Here is an 18,986-nt window from a genome sequence, read left to right as displayed (position 1 = left end):
TCAACACCAGTGTTGCTTGATGCCAGCTCGGATGCTGATGAACAAATTACTTACCTTCGGTAACGCCTTATTTAGTAGACATGTTCTAGTTTGGGAGTGGACCAACGCTGTCTGATGGTGTACAGCGGTACTGCATGAGCAAAATCTCCGGATCCAAGGAGAAGGAGCCTTTTTTTCCTAGTAGGGATCAGAGGCTCTCCATGGCTATTCCAACCCCCTAGCAGAGTTCACGGTGATGACCACGGATACGATGACTTGGCTGACACCAGTGGTCTAGACACCTCAACAGACACTGGCCTCCTCTCTTCTCCCATAGTGGCTTTGCAGGAAAGGGTATTTCTTTTGCAATGGTGGTCCGGAGGCCGGCTGAGATCCTGGACCTGCAGCTGGCCACAATGTAGGTTGAAACCAATGTCTTGACAGAGATGCTTCAACCCGGGGTATCTTCATCAGAACTCTTACTCCCTGTTAATGAAGCACTCACAGATTTCCAGCATGGAGTCTGGGAAAAGCCCTACATAGGCACTCCTGTGCACAGGACCATCGCCTGCCACCACTGCCACGCTCCCAGGAACCTAGCCTTTTTCTCCCAGCACTCCAACCCACCTACAGGATTAATCCCAGTGTGTTCCCTACCACATGACTGGACAGGGAGTCCAAGAGGCTGCATACTTTTGGCAAGAGAATTTTCTCTTCCTCCAGCCTGGCACTGTGGTCCGTAAACACAGTGTGTTTATCAGGCCATTATTCCTACAATGTGCGGGTTATTGCTGCACAAGTGCTGCCTGGTCCATGCTCTCCCAAGCTGTTGCTGACAGGGGAGATGCGGCAAGGTTCACCATCAGATGGAGTTTTGATACAACTGACTTGCTAGGCAGAGCCATTGCTTCCACTGTGGCACTTTGACACCACACAAGGCTAAGGACAGCTGGCTTTTTTGGAGCTGTCGAAACATACCTTATGGGCATTCCCTTCAATGGACGCACCTTTTTTGAGAAAAGGCAGATTCAGCTCTAGGACCACTTAAAGACAGTAGGGCCACTGCTAGGTCATTCGGGCTCACCATAGCCCCTTCGACAGCACCAAATCGCCTTTCACCCTTTAGAGGCGGTGTCCATTTCTGCCACCACAGCCAGCAGGCATCACAGTCCTTTCATGGCAGTGGACACGGCGCCAACAGGCCTTGTGAGAACTAGAGCCAGAGGTAGACTCAATCCATCCCCCCTTCCGGCAACCGCAACTCAGAAGCCTCTTTAATTTGTCCTCCTGCCCCCATGGTTATCCTTGTTGGTGGCTGGATTCAGCACTACATGCCCCAATGGTGGGAAATAAGTTTCAACAAGTGGGTGCTTCAGATCGTTCAGGGGGGCTATGCCCTCCCATTCCAACAGGCCCCACAACCCTTGCCACATCCACTGATCGACTGACAGAGAACCACCACTTTCTTCTGGCCAAAGAAGCCATTGAGAGGGTGCCAGCATCAGAAGTAGGACATGGTTGCTATTCCCGCTACTTTCTGGTGCCAAAAAAGGATAGAGGTCTCCATCCTATCGTAGATCTGTGCCCTCTCAACTACTTAATAAAAAAAAGGAAAATTCAAGATGCTCTCTTTGGCTCAAGTTCTATCTGTCCTTAATCCTGGATGGTAGTGCTGGACTTGCAGGACGCCTACTTCCACATCCCTGTCCTGCTTGCCTATACAAGCTATCTGTGGTTCACAGCAGGGGAATAGCATTACCAGTTCACTGTGCTCCCATTGGCCTTACCACCACTCCTCCGGTGTTCACAAAAAAGATGGCAGTGGTTGCAGCTCATCTGCGGAGGTCAGGGTTCTCAGCCTTCCCCTTACTTGACAACTGGCTGTGGGAGGCAGGCTCGCCCCAGACAGTTGTCTCCCATCGCCAGACTACGGCAGACCATCTGCATTCGTTGGGAGTCACTATCAACATGCCTAAGTCATGCCTGACTCCCTCGTAGAAGCTCCCTTTTATTGGAGCTATTCTGAATACAGTATAGCTTTGGGCTTATCCTCCAGAACAGAGAGTCCAGGATATTCCAGCTGATTCCGATGCTTCAGCCTCTATCCTATAGTGCAGTGAGGCTGACTCTGAGGCTGCTGGGTCTCATGGCCGCTTGCATCCTGCTGGTAAAACATGCCCGTTGGCATTTGCAGGACCTCCAGTGGGATCTGAAGTCCCAGCAGACACAGCTTTAGAGGAATCTCTCCAAAGTGGTCTAGATATCGGAGGGAATTGCAAAAGATCTACAGTGGTGGCTCATGGACCACAACTGGATTAACAACAGGCACCTCTCTCTTCCCCATCCAGAGCTCATGGTGGTGACAAATGCCGGATCCTTGTACATGTGGCCCCAAATCTCATTTTGATAGTATATGCAGAGCCAGCTTCCTACACAGGCCAACCTTCCTTGTTTAAGTCACCTGTTGTGACTCCTTTCCTCAAAAGTTTACAACAGGATTCCTGCTAAGCTCTTCAGTTTGGCCCAGTGAGACCTTAATTTAGTCCTTACTTTTCTCATGAGCTCACCATTTGAGCCTATGCACAGCTTCCATCTAAGATTGCTGACCATCAATACCGTCTTCCTTGTGGCAATAACATCTGCCCACAGGGTCAGTGAGTTGTAGGCCCTTTTTCCACATCAAACTGGTCCTTAGGACCCGTGTCTCTTATTTTTTACCAAAGGTAGTTACACCTTTTCACGTCAGGCAGACTGTCACACTGGCTACTTTATTCAACCCTCTCATTCTACCATGCAAGAGGAAAGACTCCACTGTCTGGACCCAAGATGATTGTTGTAATTTTACGTCTACCCAAATACTTTCGAGTGGACAATCAACTCTTTGTTTTTTCAGGTGCAAAGAAAGGTAAGACAGTTCACAAAAGAACCATCTCCAATGGCTAAGACGCAGCACCCTGCAGGCTTAAGAGCTCATTCCACCAGAGCTAAAGCAGAGCTACGTGAGCATCTCTGCACATTTTTGTCAAACACTACTGCTAAGACAGTCAGATCTGGCATGATGGGCACTTTGCCTATTCGATCCTCCAGGACTTCTTAGTGTAACACAGTCTGCAGACCCACGTCCGAGGGGAATTGCTTTGGTATATATTCTAGCCATGAACAAGTACTTATATACAGTAACGCCTTATCTGATAGAGACTCCATCTAGCCACAGATTCCTTACCAACCCTCCCATCCTCCCGGTTCTGCAAACTGTATTTCATTTACAATTGAAGAGACCCTTCAGGACTTCAAGCTGGCAAACTAGTCATTGCTCCTCAACTTGGTTCCATGCTACTGCTGCAGAAAAAAGGTTGAGAACTGAGGTCAATGAAATGGGGTGGCACCTATATAGGCACTGTGCATGTCACTTTCAGCGTAGACTATGTCAACAGCGCTACACAGAGATGAAAGATGCCAGCTACTGGAAAGCAAGGAGATTAGCCAAAACTTTCTGGTTGGAGTCAGGCCCCTGATGCCGTTAGGTTATCCTTCTGGCGGAACTCCGGCTTTGGTTATAATCTGGTGGACGGCTGGTAGCCGCGGCGAAGGTCTTTTGGCGGCCATCGCCGCAGCGGTAGGCGGTTTTTACCACCGGAGTCTTAATGACCCCCAGAGTCTCTACCAGATAAGGGCTTACCGAAGGTAAGTAACTTGTGCTAATCTTTGCTAAACCCCCTGCCCAATTCCTTTTATACAACTCACTGATTACAACACTACGGAACAAATCAGGAGATGTGATGCAAGAACACCCAGTATAGAGTACCTTCATGTGATGGGACTGGGTAGAAGAATTATACATTGGTTTGCAGATTTGTTGCAAGTCCACACCGGACCACAGCTCATGTCCCTGCGCCGTCATTGGGAGGAAGACCTGACTCACCCCTTCACAGACAGAGTGGGCTGCTTTATTAGAGAGCCCAGTCCATGTTCCACGCAATGCTTGTTTCCAACGTATCAAATTTTACATCATAAGCAGGGCCTGTCTTACCCCCCCTGCTATTTCCACCGAGCAGATGATGCCTGTCCTCACTGCCACCTGCTCGACACTGACCTACTCAACATGCTTTGGGCCTGTCCATCTCTTCATTGCTACTGGCAAGGCGTCACGCTTCACTATTCAAATGCACAGGGTGCCCTGCATTGCACATGTGCAAAATATGGGCAAGATGTATGACCATTTCATTTTGCGAGTCTCTAATTGCAATTCTTTGTGACTTGCAATTAGAGACCCGCAAAATTAAATGTACTATGTGTCTCAGACACATTTAGCGATTCCCAATGGGGTCGTAAATGACCTACATCATCAATATTCAAGAGGTAGGTCGCAATTTGTGACCCCATTGGGAACGGCCAGCACTCACAGGGATGGTGGCCTGCTGGGGGCAGCAGACCACCATATCTGTGACTGCTTTTTAAATAAAGCTGTTTTTTTTAAAATGCAGCTTGTTTTCCCTACAGGAAAATTAGATGCATTACAAACATAAAAAATGTTGGCGCCCGCATTCACAAAGGGGAAGGGGTTGCAATCAACTTGAAGCTGGTGATAACTGTGTTTGTTTTGCGACCAAATTTACGGTCACAAAACCATCTGACATTCCACTGCGACTCTCTATTTGTAAGGGACGCCCTCAGCATGCCCCTTCCAAATATCGACTCTCAAACTTTTTTTTGATCCGGTTAATCGATCACTGAATTGCAAAATTGCATTGGTACATGCCAAAATGCCATTTTCTTATTGCAAGCGGCCTGATTCTGGGAATCGCCCGTTTTCAACATGATAACAGCTACGTACATCTAGCCTAATGTCTCTTAGGTCTCTTCCACAAGAACAGGAAACAAAGGGTCACCAAATGTTTGCTCGACTTAGGATTGCTCATAGCTAAACGCCTCATTACACGGCAGTGGAAGTCACCAGAACCCTCAACCTTAGCAGCCGGAATGCAATCTCTCATTATATGGGCCCAGGCAGAGAGTGTCACACTGCATACAGAAGACAACTCAGGGATGAGCAAATACTCCATTTCCACCAACTGGGACACCATCCTGACTGATCTCCAGGCTGCCATACAACATGACACTGAGGCTCCGGGCAGTCCACTGGGTTGCGGGGATGGAGCAGCGGAGGCTCGAGGACCACCTAACCGCATGACATTTATGAGGCATCTGGCCTTTCCCTATTCACTTTGTTTCAGGACTAAGACCTTGTATGTTGACCAGTATAACCATGTGTCATCCTGACTATATCTGGTGTGTGTGTGGGACAGGAGGGGCACTGGCTCAAGTTTCTTCTTTTTAATTGTTGTATTACTTAAAACTGGAATCATTTGTCTAGGTATCAATGCATATGTGGTTGGCCCTCTTGACGGACTGCTACGCGTGTCTTGCATCTTGTCTTCTGTAAGGTTGCGTTTAATTAGGCTGACATTTATATTCTGATATACAACCGATCCCTCTCAGCACTGCTCTATAGTGTAAAGCATGACTTGTTCCATGTCTTGAAGCTCAGTTTCCTGGGTACCATTTTATTTGGTATATATGAAGCATGTCTTCTTGTCTGTAGGTTTTTTCTTATCAACCCAGTTGAAATAAATAAACAGATTTAAAAAAAAAAACAGGTGTCAGGAGTCGGCGGTGGAAGTGGTAGCCTTCAGGCCCCTATTTCTCTTGCATACATGGAGGCCATGATAGGTGCGGCTGTGGTAAGCATGCAGGGCTAGTGGTGAGCAACTGAGAAAGTACTTCTGAATGGAAGGTGCCTGTCATCCACACCTAAGACTGCTCTTTATAGCTGTGACACAGCAAAAATGAAGAGGCAAAGAGAGAATGGATTCAGTCTCACACTACACCATCTTTTACTATCCTGATTCTGCAGCAGCAGGATTAGATGAAAAGAGCAGGCCAGAGATGTGATATTGTGAAAGATGTACCAGTCTGCTGTTCTTACCCACAGACACTTTCTTTCTTCTCTTGCTGCTGTGCTTAAGTGAGGCTTCCACCAATGGAAGGATTTCAGAGGGTGTACCTAAAGGAGGAAAATCAGCAAAAAAGAACCGTAAAAAACAAATATCTCACTGTCAGTGCCTAGGTGGTGCATGTACACACAATTATATGAGCTACTATTTAATTTGTGCTTCTAGCCAACCTCACCTTCACTATAGAATGTAGGAAAAGGAATGGTGTAAGAGTCAAGTATGGGGTGGGGTCTAATGGTAAATATGCCATTAGCAGGTTGAACTTTACTAGTTAATACACCGGGTGTGAGGTTAGGGCATTGATTAATGAACTGTGGCTGGACAGCAAGCTAGTGGTTAATTATCTTTTGTATTTTCCCATAGCTATGTATGTAGCACCAACCTTGCCCAATGGGGCAAAAGAGTACTCCACATAGGGCATTAATCAAGTAAAGTCAGTTGCATGAGTTGGACAATATTTAAGGAAGATCAGTGCCACGTGCATTTATACAGGCACAAAGACATGACTACAATCATATCAACTGACAAGAAGCTGGAAGCAGTGATGGAACAGGAGGAACAGGAAGAAGGGTGTAAGGAAGGGATCTGAGGTTCGTCCAGAGAGTCTGTGAGAGGCAGGCAGAGATGAATGGAGAGCTCCTCCCAGACACTGGGATCTTGCCTTCTGGGACCACCGAGGGGCTCTCCAGTTTCAACAGGTTCATGCCGCAAGTGAAGCTAAAGAGGGAAGTAAGGTGCCTTGGTCAGTATTCGTGCCTACTGCTGTGCATGGCCTTGAAGATGATGCAGAGTGATTTGAACTTGACACATGCTGGAAAAGGGAACCAGTGGAGATGCACAGTGAGGAGTAATGTGGTTAACCTTGTGTTGGCAGTGGTCAGGCATGCAGCTGCAAGCAAGATAGCTGAAGACAGAAGATTTAATGAGAGGTGCTTTGCTTCAGCAATGCAGGAGAGAATCGTCAATACACTGTGTTCAGGGTGCTCAGTAGGGATAAAGGCACTAGGTGTAACTTTGTGGCTCGCATTAGACACAATGCAATACAATGGTTTCTCAGGAAACAAAAAAAAAATAGTGTATTTGTCACTAAAAATACATAATTTTAAATCATGTGTTTTTGAGACAATCAATGTTGTCTTTCTTGCCGCAAGTGGAAAAATGTATTTCAATTTCTAAAACCCTCAACAGATTAGGCAGCACCAGCTCTGCAGGAGGAAGTGTGAACAGACTCCTGTATCTCTTTTAGTCCCTGCTTTCTTCTGTTGGTAGGGTCAGCGTATTCATTTTTTTAAACTGTCAATTATGATGCATTTATGGTGTGATGGGTGCAGCAAAGTAGCCCCAGCCAGTCTGCAGTTTCCCACCTGCATGGGAAAGGCCTGCTGGTCCTAGCAGAAGTGATGCAGAAGTCACAGTATGACACTAAGAGCGGCCTCCTGCCATGGGAGTTGGTGTGCAAGAGGTGGTGGAAGGGTCTCCTGGGAAGCCTTTCTCAAGGTGATGGCAGATCTAGCAGGAGTAGATGACAAATGTTTCCCATGTAAATAAGGCCATCTGTCAGACACATATTCTCATACTTTCTTCAGGAACAGGTACTGGAAGGTTTGAGGTCATGGGAGAAAGTTATTACCTGTTTGAATAATTTTTCCTTCATCCATCAGAATCAAGTAATCTGCTTTGCTCAAGTATTCTGTCCTGTGAGTGCAAAGGATTCTGGTCTTGTGTCTGAGAATTCCCAAAATGCACTTCTCTAGCAGGTGACTGGCAACATCAGCATCAACGGCAGACAGAGGATCATCAAGAAGATAAATCTCTTTATCCTGAGAAGAAAGATTAAACAGATCTATGAGACAACCCTTCCATTGAAAACAACATTAGCAGTGACAGTCAATATAGCATTCCTAGCAGGTGGTGTAGAATCATGTCCTGCTGTTCCCAGCATGAGGGTGTCACCGTCAATGAAGCCTACGCTAAAAGGAGTGGTCCAGAGGTCCAGTGCCTTCTACTAAACCATATGCCTTGAAATATTCTACCCACCTGACCACTTTCTTTAAATAACACAGATAGGCCAGTGTGTGACTTGCTGCCTCCTTTCTCATCATTATTAAATTGGTTATGATGTATAATTGATTGATTGTGTTCTATCAGGCAGCCCTACAAGTTGTCTGCCCAGCCCACCGGATTTCCGACCCATGGGCTTGCATGGTATCAAACCACTCCCATCGCCTTTCCACATCTCTTCCTAGTAAAACCATATTTTGAGTCACATGAATGAAGGTCAATCTGCAGATGTTCTAAATTGTTTCCAGCTTTACACTCTAGCAGCTGATTATATTCTGTGTGACCCACCAAGAAGTTCAAGCTGTAGAGATGACACACCATTGAAGGGTTGGTTAAAATGCATGAGCTGTTTCTAGGAATAGCAAATGTCCATCAGACACACTGGGTGAGTATGTTCGTTCACAGTAAATAGTAATGAACCAGCTAAAGGCTTACTGATTAAGAAGAACTGAACTCAATGACTTGAGCTAGAAACCCTCGACTGCCTTGTCCAATAGCAGATGTCAGATGCTTTTGTTAGCTTTGTGTATGTGAAGTGAAACAAAGAACAATAAAAAGAGCAAATGTCACATGATGTTGAATACGATGGGACAGCAAATCCTAAATCATACTAGTTGGTCCCAATGAAATTAGGGCGTTTGGTAGTATTTGTTTAGGGAGTAAATAAAGAGAGAGAGAGATTTTTTTTTTAGGTTGCAGTAGCTTCTCTTATTATGCTGAACACATTTTAGAGAGACACTTGGAATTGGCACCAACAAGGGAAGAAGATCAGGTTCACACAAATCTCAGAACCTGGAGTAAATAACATGTTTTAAAACATCAGACGTGTGATCAGCATCACAAGACACAATGAAATATGCTTTTGCAGGTGGCTAAGCTACTGAAATATTACCTGTCGCTTGACCATGAGAATAGCAATCATGACATGTCAAGAGTGGACTTAATGAAGCCACTGTATGCCACAACTAAAAAGGGATGGATAATGGCAAAGGCTATCACATAAAGGAGCATACCGTTTTTTTCACCTTAAACCACAATGCCAGAATAGGTGGGCACTCCAGATAGTATGTATTACGGTTGTAGATAAGGAAAAACAGTGTGGGCATCCATACCAATGTAATGCATGAATACATTTGTAGTGAATCAATTTGTGTCTGCAGTGGATGGATACAATTTAGAGTAAATCATAGCTCTGCTCCCATTCCACATGTGAAGGTTCCCAGATGATGTTAAGGTTCACCTACTGTGTTTCTGCCTAGATAGTCTGATACACAGCACTAATTCCCTCCAGGTCATCTTTCAAGTAGGTGATAACCAGCTGAAAGGCCGTGCTAGAAAGGGGAGCAGTTGGAGTATGTCAGTTTAGCTTCAAAACAAGTTAGAGGTATTCCTACTTTGGGAATTAAGAGAAGCCATTGCCCGAGTCCCACTGGAAAGTAGAGAAAAGTTGGAAGACAGAAATGTCATAGCAGTCTTCAATGTTAGATAAGACAGTCAGTTTTCAGATACTTATACTGCTAAGAAAATACAATATTAGTACTTGTTGGGAGGTCCAGAAAACAGATGTTGCCACAAAAGAGGTAGGAAAGTATTAAATGGCAAAGTGTGAGCATGCATCCTACCAATCACAGTAGTGGGAGAACAGTCTGGGAGGTAAGTAGAGGAATGTAGAGGGGATACACACCTATCTTGTCTTGTGTAATAAGGATATAAACCAGTCCATGTGGCTGATCTGCGACATTTCTCAAAGTGATGCAGGAATTATGGTTGTACATATTTATATGTTATTTTTATCATCAAGTGATAGGAGAGGTAGCTGGGCTGTGGATTGTCAATGCGTTTTGACATAAGCGGTCATTACAGTTTATTATGAACCCAGCAGTGAGTGGAAATGTGGCGGTAGTACCGCCAACAGGCAGACGGTACATACTGCCAAATTATTAGAATGGCGGGTTGGCTGCCCTCCACTCATACCGCCATGGCAGTATCAGCCACTTGGCCGGAGATGTCAATCTCCAGCCCGGCAGCCGGCATAGTACAGCGGGCGGCATTATGAGCCTGCCTACCACCATGATTTTTGTGGCGTTAGCAGCGCCACAAAAACCATGGCGGCAGGCCATACCGGTGACAGGGAATTCCTTCCCTGTCACCGGTAGGCAGCTCCCCCCTCCCAACACTCACCTGACGCCCCCTCCGATCCTCACACCCACCACCCTCTCCAATCCTAACACTCCCCACCCCCTCTGATCCTCACACACCCACCCCCCATACACGCACACACCTTCAGACACGCACCACGCATACACCCAAACACTCACACTGGCATACACGCATTCATACACACATTGGCATACACGCATTCATGCACGTGTACTTCCAGACATGCTCACACACAATCATACACACAATCACACTGACATGCAGCCACGCACTCACTTCACCATTCTTACACGCATACACCCACGCAAACAACACAACACACACAGACGCATTCACACACATACTCACACATTCATGCACACAACTGGACACACACACACAACACTCCCCACCCCTCTCCCCTGTCGGAAGCCAGACTTACCTTTGTCGAGGAGGTCTTCCAGCAGGGAGCGCAAAGGGGCACTGCTATCGCCAGCAGTGCCTGCCAGCAGAACACCGTCAGGCCGTATCACAGGTCGTGATATGGCTGGTGGCATTCAGCTGGCGTGGCAGTGCTAGTAATAGCAGTACCAGTTTAACACCGCCCGCCAGTATGATCTCTGCCGGATTTCCGCCTTTCTTATGGCGGAAGTCCGGCAGCGCTCATAATCTGGTGGACGGATAGTAGCCGCGGTGACGGTATTTTGGCGCCCATCACCTCGGTGGTAGGCGTTTTTTACGGGAAACATCCTTTTTTACGACTTTTTTTTTTCCGAAGGTCGTGGTTAACGAAAGCGCAACAACGCTTTTTTTAACCACGACTTCGGTTTTTTGTGCCTTAACTACGTATGTTCTGAACAACGAACATGCGTGGTTAAGGTACAAAGAAGGGACTTGGCGAAGGTAAGTGTGGGTTTAGGTTTTGGGGAGGGGGTCGGGGGTGGGGGGTCAGGGGTTTTAGGTTTTGGGGTGGGGTTGGGGGGTGGGGCGTTTTTGGTTTTGGGGAGTGGGTGGGGGGTCAGGGGGTTGAGGGGGTTTTAGGTTTTGGGGTGGGGTTGGGGGGGTGGGACGTTTTTGGTTTTGGGGAGTGGGTGGGGGGTCAGGGGGTTTTAGGTTTTAGGGTGGGGTTGGGGGGGTGGGGCGTTTTTGGTTTTGGGGAGTGGGTGGGGGGTCAGGGGTTTTAGGGTGGGTTTGGGGGGGTGGGGCGTTTTTGGTTTTGGGGAGTGGGTGGGGGGCCAGGGGGTTTTAGGTTTTGGGGTGGGGTTGGGGGGGTGGGGTGAGGGATGTAGGGTGAATGGTGCCTATTGCTAATGATTTTATCAGGAATGCCTTTACAAGAAATATCGTTGTTAAGGCATTCGTGGTAAAATCATTAGTAGTAGCAACGAGGTCGGTGTTCCGACCTCATTGTTAAGGCAGTAGTTGTTTTTGCAGTCGTTGTTTCGTCGTACAGTCGTTTTTTACCGCCAATTTCATAATGAGGACCATAGTGTTTTTTAAAGAGCTACCTCTTTAACTATTTCCTAAATTGGAGAAGCATTGTGGCAATCCTGATGGATATGGGGATCTTGTTCTAGATCCTGGATGTATAGATGAAAAAAAGGCCTTCTGTTATAAGCTGGGCTTCTGGTTGGCAGAGGTAAGCACCCTGCCCAAGCAGGAACCACAATCCTAGGTAGGGTAAGTCAGATACACACCCTATATTAACCTGTGCTCACCCCTGGTAGTTTGGCACAGGGCAGTCAGTCTTAACTTAAGAGGCAATGTGTAAAGTATTAGTGCAACACTTCAAACAGTAAAACAGTGAAAACACTACACAAAAATATACCAAACCAGGTTAGAAAAACATATCTTAATTTAATGAACAAAACAAGACTACAACAGCAAAAAAACAATTAGTAGTACTCTGGATATGCATTTTTAAAGAATAAACGTAGTTGTAGTGCTTAGAAGTGGAAAGCTCCAACCGGGACTATCTGATCGCAATAGATCGGGTCAAATTTGAAAAGTCAGACCAACTGCAATGGAGTGTGGGTTGGATACGGGGACCAGCCTTGGCCCACTGAAAGCAGTACCTTGGTTCGGAGTTGCGTTGACGTCGAGAGCAAGAAACGAGGAGCAAAGGAGGTGAAGCATTGATGTTAATCTTGCCGATATAAGCAATGCATCAGCTCCAAGCAAAATGTAAATGTAAATTAGCATTTGTATAGCGCACTACTCACCCTTTAGGGTCTCAAGGCGCTGTACTCATACCGCTATGGAACCCCTCCTGGCTTTTCCCTGTGAGGCGCCCACTCCTGAGCACCCCCAGGGTGAAGCCAGGCATCCAAGCGCTGTTGGGGCCATTGTGGAGATTAAGCAAGCTATTGCCCAGAGTTGCAGAGTGGGACCCATGAATTAGATTAGGCACCAAGGCGAGAATTATCTGGTCAAGGGGAATTGAGCCCAAGACCTGCCGAAGCGGGACTAGAACCCTGGTCTTGAGCCAGATCTCTGCTTCAGGGTCTGCCACTCTAACCATTGAGCCACACTTCTCCAAGCCAAGCAAAGAGATGCGTCGGGCATGGAGGCAATGCATCAATTAGTCGGGAATGCAGTGTTCCCGAGTCTCACAGCAGCAGCAATGGATGCGCCATGCGATGTGGTGTCCGTGATCCTCCTAGCAGCAGGATGCGGTGGCTTTGATGGAATCGCGCAACATTGTCGATGCATGGATTTCGGACAGGAGCAACACAATTAACCCACTTTCAAGGGCCAAGGACTCGATTGGCACCACTTGGCAGGGTAACACCTGCAGCAAGCAAAGTCCAGGCACAAGAGGTGATGAGTTGGAAGTCTTTTGTGTCCCTAATACTTCAGAAGAACAGGAGACAAGCCAGCGAGCCCTTGGAGTCACTCTGGACTCTGGGTTCTAGTGTTGTGAGTCCAATCCTTCTCATCCAGGCAAATAAGCTAGCAGGTCAGCACAGCAAGAAAGCAGTTATTCCAGAACAGTAGTCCAGCAGTAGTTCTAGCAGCACAGCAGTTCTTCTTCCTGGCAGGGTATCCACAGGTCCAGAAGTGTACTGAGTTGGTAGGGTCAGAAGTCTAGTTATTATACCCAGTGGTGCCTTTGAAGTAGAGTAAACTCCAAGAAGGCTCCGCTGGCTCCAGACTCACTACAGGGGGCATGCAGTTCTTTGTGTGGGGACAGGGCACTGCCTATTCAGGTGTGTCAGCCCCTCCCTCCCATCCTGCCCAGCAAGGCCCATCAGGATGCTGATGTCCCATTAGTCACACCCAAGCTCCCTTTATGTGTGTCTGTCTAGAGGAAATGCACAAGTCCAGCTGCCATTGCACCCCAGACATGTATTGCAGGCACACAGGGCTAAGAGCAGGAAAATGCCAACTTTCTAAAAGAGGCATTTTCAGAATTGTAACAATCAATCAGACTTTACCAATAAAGAGGATTTGTCATTACAATTCTATAGGAAATAAACATGTCAGGTCTACTTCTTCTCAGTCAGGAATTACAACGTATAAAATGTAATAAGGAATCCCCAATGTTATGCTATGAAAGGTTAAGGCCTCACAGTAGTGAAAAACGTACTCAAGAGTTTTTCACTATAGGGACATGTAGAACTCAAATGTATATGTCCTACCTTTTAATTACATAGCACCCTACCCTATAGGCTATCTTGGGCCTACCCTAGAGGAGGCTTATACACAATAAAAAGGGAATTGAAGGCTTGGCAACAGGTTTTAAGTGCCAAGTTGACATGGCAGGGTAACACTGCATTCAGGCTGCAATAGCAGGCCTCTGACATGTTTTAAACTGCTACTTAAGTTGGTGGCACAAGCAGTGCTGCAGGCCCACTAGTAGAACTTAATTTACAAGCCTTAGACACATGTAGTGCACTTTACTATCAACTTATAAGTAAATTAAATCTGGCTATTAGGAACATAACAATCAAACCATGTTTTAGGGAGGGACCACATGCACTTTAGCACTGGTCAGCAGTGGTAAAGAGCTCAGAGTCCTAAGGCTACAAAACTAAACCAGCAACAATGTGAAGCAAGCAGGCAAAACTAAGGTTGTCAGGTCTAACACCTGCTGCCTTGTCTTGGTTTGCAGTCTGATGGTATCCTGACTGCAGGTGTGCTGAGTTACTAGAGATGGTGAGCTTCACTGCAAAATAGGGTGGGGTGTAGGTTGGGATTGCTTGGTTTATGATGCAGCTGGTTTTGTGTTATGGGGGTGTGGACATCCAGAGTCATGAAGGAGGAAGCATTCAGTATCATGGTTTTAATAGGAGTGTTGCATTGTCATTTAGTGCCCTGAACAGTGAGAGGGCGTGGATATATTGATATGCCCTGTAGGTGTGAGGCATAGATATGCGGTTGTATACTCACATGATGCGAAAGTACGCATTTATTTGTGGGTTCTCCGAACGCTGGAAGATAATTCAGTATAATGCTCACACATTTCATTGAGAATATAAAAAAAGAGTGGCATCAATTACTCACCTGATATATCGCCCTTGCCAGGGCGACCCGAGCCTTCTGACCCCCGCTGAGGGTGACACCATTTTCCCCCACCTCAGTCTGGTCGCCTGCTGGTAAAATCTGAAATATAAAAACACCAGCTGTCTGTGTGACTGGAATGCACATATACGTTTGCAACTACTGTCCCAAGAGTTAGAGAATTCCCCGTTCAATATGGAATAACTTACAGTATTAATGTGATGCACATTACCACATTAAATGAGTACAAAGTTATCCCTAACTACTTGTTCATGGTAATCTGTCATGGTTCATCAGAGCTGTAAGCAGTTTTTCATTTATAATATGGTAGGTGCAGCCTTCTCTCAGGGTGAGAGGTTATTGGGCAGTAAATATTAAGGTTACTCTCGTTTACCACTAGTGTTGTGGGACTGCAAAACATCTGCACCGAAATTAAAAGAACAAATTCTCCCTTTTAGCACTTGACTCGATTGGTGTGGGTTTAGAATACAGAACCAGTACAGCACTTTGGACAATTGAAGTACGTTTGTGGATCAGAGTTAGGTAGAGGTTACTTGACACCAATTGTTTCCATTGGGCATTCTACCTCTGATATCCCAGGGCCTGAACTATCAATGACCCAACGAGGGGCACCAAGCAAAGCTGAGCAAACCAAGACATACAAAGTGGGGTAATCATGAGTTAAAGACTCAGGTCTTAGTACAACAACATTAGTACACAATAAATCAATGTCAAACCCATGCTTTATCTTTAAAGAGAAAGAACTGTATTCTAGAGACAATGAAAGAGTACACATCCAGTAACCAGACTGGAGTGTCTACACAATGCTTTGAGGGCAATCAAAGTACGTAACTAATGATGGTTCTTTATTTGCCAAATTAATTCTGGAATCCTCTTTCTCTGGTGCACAGGTACCACCATCCACAGTCTCTTTCTGCCTGTTCCACAAGCTGTCTCTTTGCACCCTAGTATTTGTAATCTGTGGAACATATTCTACTTTGCCACAATCTGTGACCTTCACTCCAAACTGTCACATTGTGCATGCATTCAGGGGAGGAAAGGCTGGCATTACACTCTGAGTGTCTGCACTGCTTGGAGAAAGGCTTCATGTTTTTGCTGAGCACGCTATGCGAGACGCCTAAGTACAGTTAAGAAAACAGCATGTCCCATGAAGCCACACTACTCTCTTGAAGTTTGCAGGTGGTGAAGGCTATCTTGATTTCACAGTTCATCATGGTCCAGAGCCTCCTTGCTATCCAATCGAGATATATTGTTGCTGAAGCCAAGTTCTTGTTTCCAGTGGAACTGTTTGTGATCATTCTGGAATTGACTGAATTCTGAATGCAAAACCCCTAAGGTCCGACTCCATCTTATATAGGCACCAACTCTATCCTGGTTCATGGAGACCGCCACAGTCATTAACTTAGACAACAGAAGCTTCCAGTATCTCTGATTCATGCAGAATCATTATCATATCTGCCTTTTAACGCAGATGTTGCCAGACCTTATCTTTCTAGGAACTGTGATAGTGTCAATTTCTATGATTAGTGACATATACAACATCTAATGTGTGTGCACCTGACAATGTCGACATGCCCTCTGATGAGGAGTGACCTCAACAAGTAAGTCGGCTAACGAATCATGGCCTTTATCCTGCATATGTACTACAAAGCCTGTATGAACTGAGAACGGGAAAAAGTCTCATTCCTTTTTTCAATGAACTCTTTATTTTTTGCTTTTTAGTACACTTATTTTTAATTTGGCCTATATGTATTATCATTTATGTTTTATTTAAGTTTTATCTTTTATATCTACAATGAACTTTTGTCTTTTATATTATTTTATATTATACTATATATACCGCATATTTTAGACATGTATCTTATCCTATATAATGTAGACGATAACTTGAGAGCATGAATTTATATACACATTAGTCACATGACACCCCCTATGACGTCACGTTCAGATGTACAAGCTGGGGGTGACGTAAGGTCCCTAAGCTCCAACTCCTTCTTAGATAGGCCCCAACTCCATCTTGGTTCATGGAGACTGCCATCTTCCTGAACTTAGACAAGCCATATTCCCTGATTTATGCAGATTCATTGTCATGTCTGGCTTTTAACGCAGATGTCGGCAGACCTTATCTTTCTAGGAACTGTGATAACATCACGTTCTTCGATTAATGACACAGATCCAACATCTATTGCGATATTTGTCAGGGTCAAATGTCTACCCCTCAACATGTCAAGGTCAAATAAGAACACATAAAGACAAATAACCAAAATAATGTAGTCTGAATTAATGTCCTTCTGCCTTATATGTTCACAAGGAAACGTCTGGGACGCATACCTTGATGCACATAATCTATGTCAGAGATTCCTAAACGTATGTCAGAAATTCCAATTTCTGATAAGCTTTAGTATCTAAGGACTGCCACTTGACCACTTTTCAATACCTGTTCTAAGCACAGCTACCTTCTAGGAAGCACCTGGACTGCTCTATTAATGTAGTAATATTTAGACTTCAACATGACCCTTTTGTTAATGGAGAGCCAATGCAGTTCTTTAAGATATTTCAATATATGAGCAATTTTTTAAACATTGAATGACATTCTATTATATTTTAAATTGCCACATCCCTGTTCAGCATAGTCTCTACAGTATCATTTTCTGAGCACACAGGTTTCTTGTGCACTCTTTACCAATACTGACGATTGTCAGTGTGGGCGCTGCTGGAATGCACTCAGCCAACAAGCGCATATGCTTGGAATGAAATACACCCTATTGTACATGAAGTATTGGTCCTAACACACAAACATGGATCAAAATGTTATGCTCAGCATGTGGATTAATAGTCAGTGATTTCACGACTTAAGAACCATGGTGCCAATTTTGGGACAGTGCTCAATAACGTAAGGACTGGATGTTTTGTAATACAGACAATTTGGTATTGTTGGAAAACAGTATTTATGTTAGTTATTTTTTACATTTTAAATCACTGAAGGATCAATAATGATTGCTTCAAATATTCTAGTGATGAGTATCCTTGCAGAACATTAATTTTGTCTCAGAAAGATGGTGAAGTATTTCAAACATTTTATTATCTATTTTCTTGGGTGGGTTTTCCTTATTGTTAGGCTGATCCTTAAAGATATCATCAGCCCATGCTTTATTTTACTGGTGCCATCGGAAAAGGTGGGGCCTTAAAAAAAGTGGATTCATTGCTTAAATGTCTTTCTTTAGGCTTCTGGTATGGAGACTTATAATGATGAAGGATACAAGCCAGTCTGTTACTTTCAGGGACTTGCAGATCTTAGAACGTAACAGAATAGGATACTGATATGACTATGGAAGGGCATGCATTGCACCATTAAAACTTAAAAAACTTGGATCAACATTTTTGGTCCAAAGAAAAATCTTTTCTTGAACAAATATATCTGAAGTGCTGGATATATGGAGGACAGTTTTAAAATTCCCTATTTTTTTCAAGTGGGAGAAATGTTGGCAAAAATGCACAAGGGTGTCCAGTAGGCTGGTCAGGTGAAAGTTGGGCAAGGAAAGAGGAATAGCAAAAACTGGTGTACAAAAAGTTCAAACATCAAATACAGGTAGCTAAAGAAGGCCTGTGGTACCATTATAGCCATACCGGTCAAATGACCAAGAAAGTGAAGTGTATTGTATAGAATGAGAACACAGGGGACACAAACACTGCAGAACTACAAGTCAGACTTAGCCTTTGAAGGGGAGCAGAGCAGGGCTATGCAAATTAAAGTTTGTAAGGGTAGAGCTGACAGAAGGTACCAGAAAACATTGATTGGGGAGCATGTTAAATCATCCTTCCTATCAATTAATTAAATGTGTGTGTGTTCATGAACTCTTTTCTTTCGATCAGGCACAGATAATCTCTCTGCGACCCAGCACATGATCTAAAAACAAAGACAAAAGTTAACTTCCCATAACCTGGGTTAAACTTAAGTTTAATGACTGTAGGTGCTTTTCTTATTTCAGCCCATCTTTCCTGAAAGCTATATCAGAAAAATCACTTCTGTTTGCTCTTTTAAACAGGTCCCAGTGTAGGAATAGTATCACCTCAGAAACAAATTTTAACTTCTTTGTACTCAGTGACTAGGGTGTCTTAATTAACCCCTTCCCCGCCAGGGACGTAATGGTTAGGTCCATGGCAGCGCCCGTGTGGCGCCATGGACGTAACCATTACGTCCTGGGACTGGCAGTCGGGGGAAGCGCTAGCGCTTCCCCCGAGGGCCGCCCCCCAACACCCCCAGGCCAG

The 18,986-nt window shown here is 45.0% G+C and overlaps 1 protein-coding gene across 3 annotated transcripts in view; it reads right to left on the bottom strand.

Moving 5' to 3' along the window:
- LOC138296822 (ATP-binding cassette sub-family C member 10-like) overlaps positions 1–18,986 on the bottom strand; it is a 296,467-nt gene that overhangs the window by 132,861 nt on the left and 144,620 nt on the right. For all 3 annotated transcript variants that reach the window (XM_069236277.1, XM_069236279.1, XM_069236278.1), the window contains exons 9-11: positions 14,700–14,798; positions 7,624–7,813; positions 5,966–6,043 (exon numbers count right to left, since the gene is read on the bottom strand). In XM_069236277.1, coding sequence (XP_069092378.1) covers positions 5,966–6,043; positions 7,624–7,813; positions 14,700–14,798 — 367 coding nt within the window. The remainder of the gene's footprint in view (positions 1–5,965; positions 6,044–7,623; positions 7,814–14,699; positions 14,799–18,986) is intronic.

Source organism: Pleurodeles waltl, chromosome 5 (genome assembly GCF_031143425.1).
Source record: "Pleurodeles waltl isolate 20211129_DDA chromosome 5, aPleWal1.hap1.20221129, whole genome shotgun sequence".
Classification (NCBI taxonomy): Eukaryota; Metazoa; Chordata; class Amphibia; order Caudata; family Salamandridae; genus Pleurodeles; species Pleurodeles waltl.
This window is presented reverse-complemented; position numbering and strand designations above follow the sequence as displayed.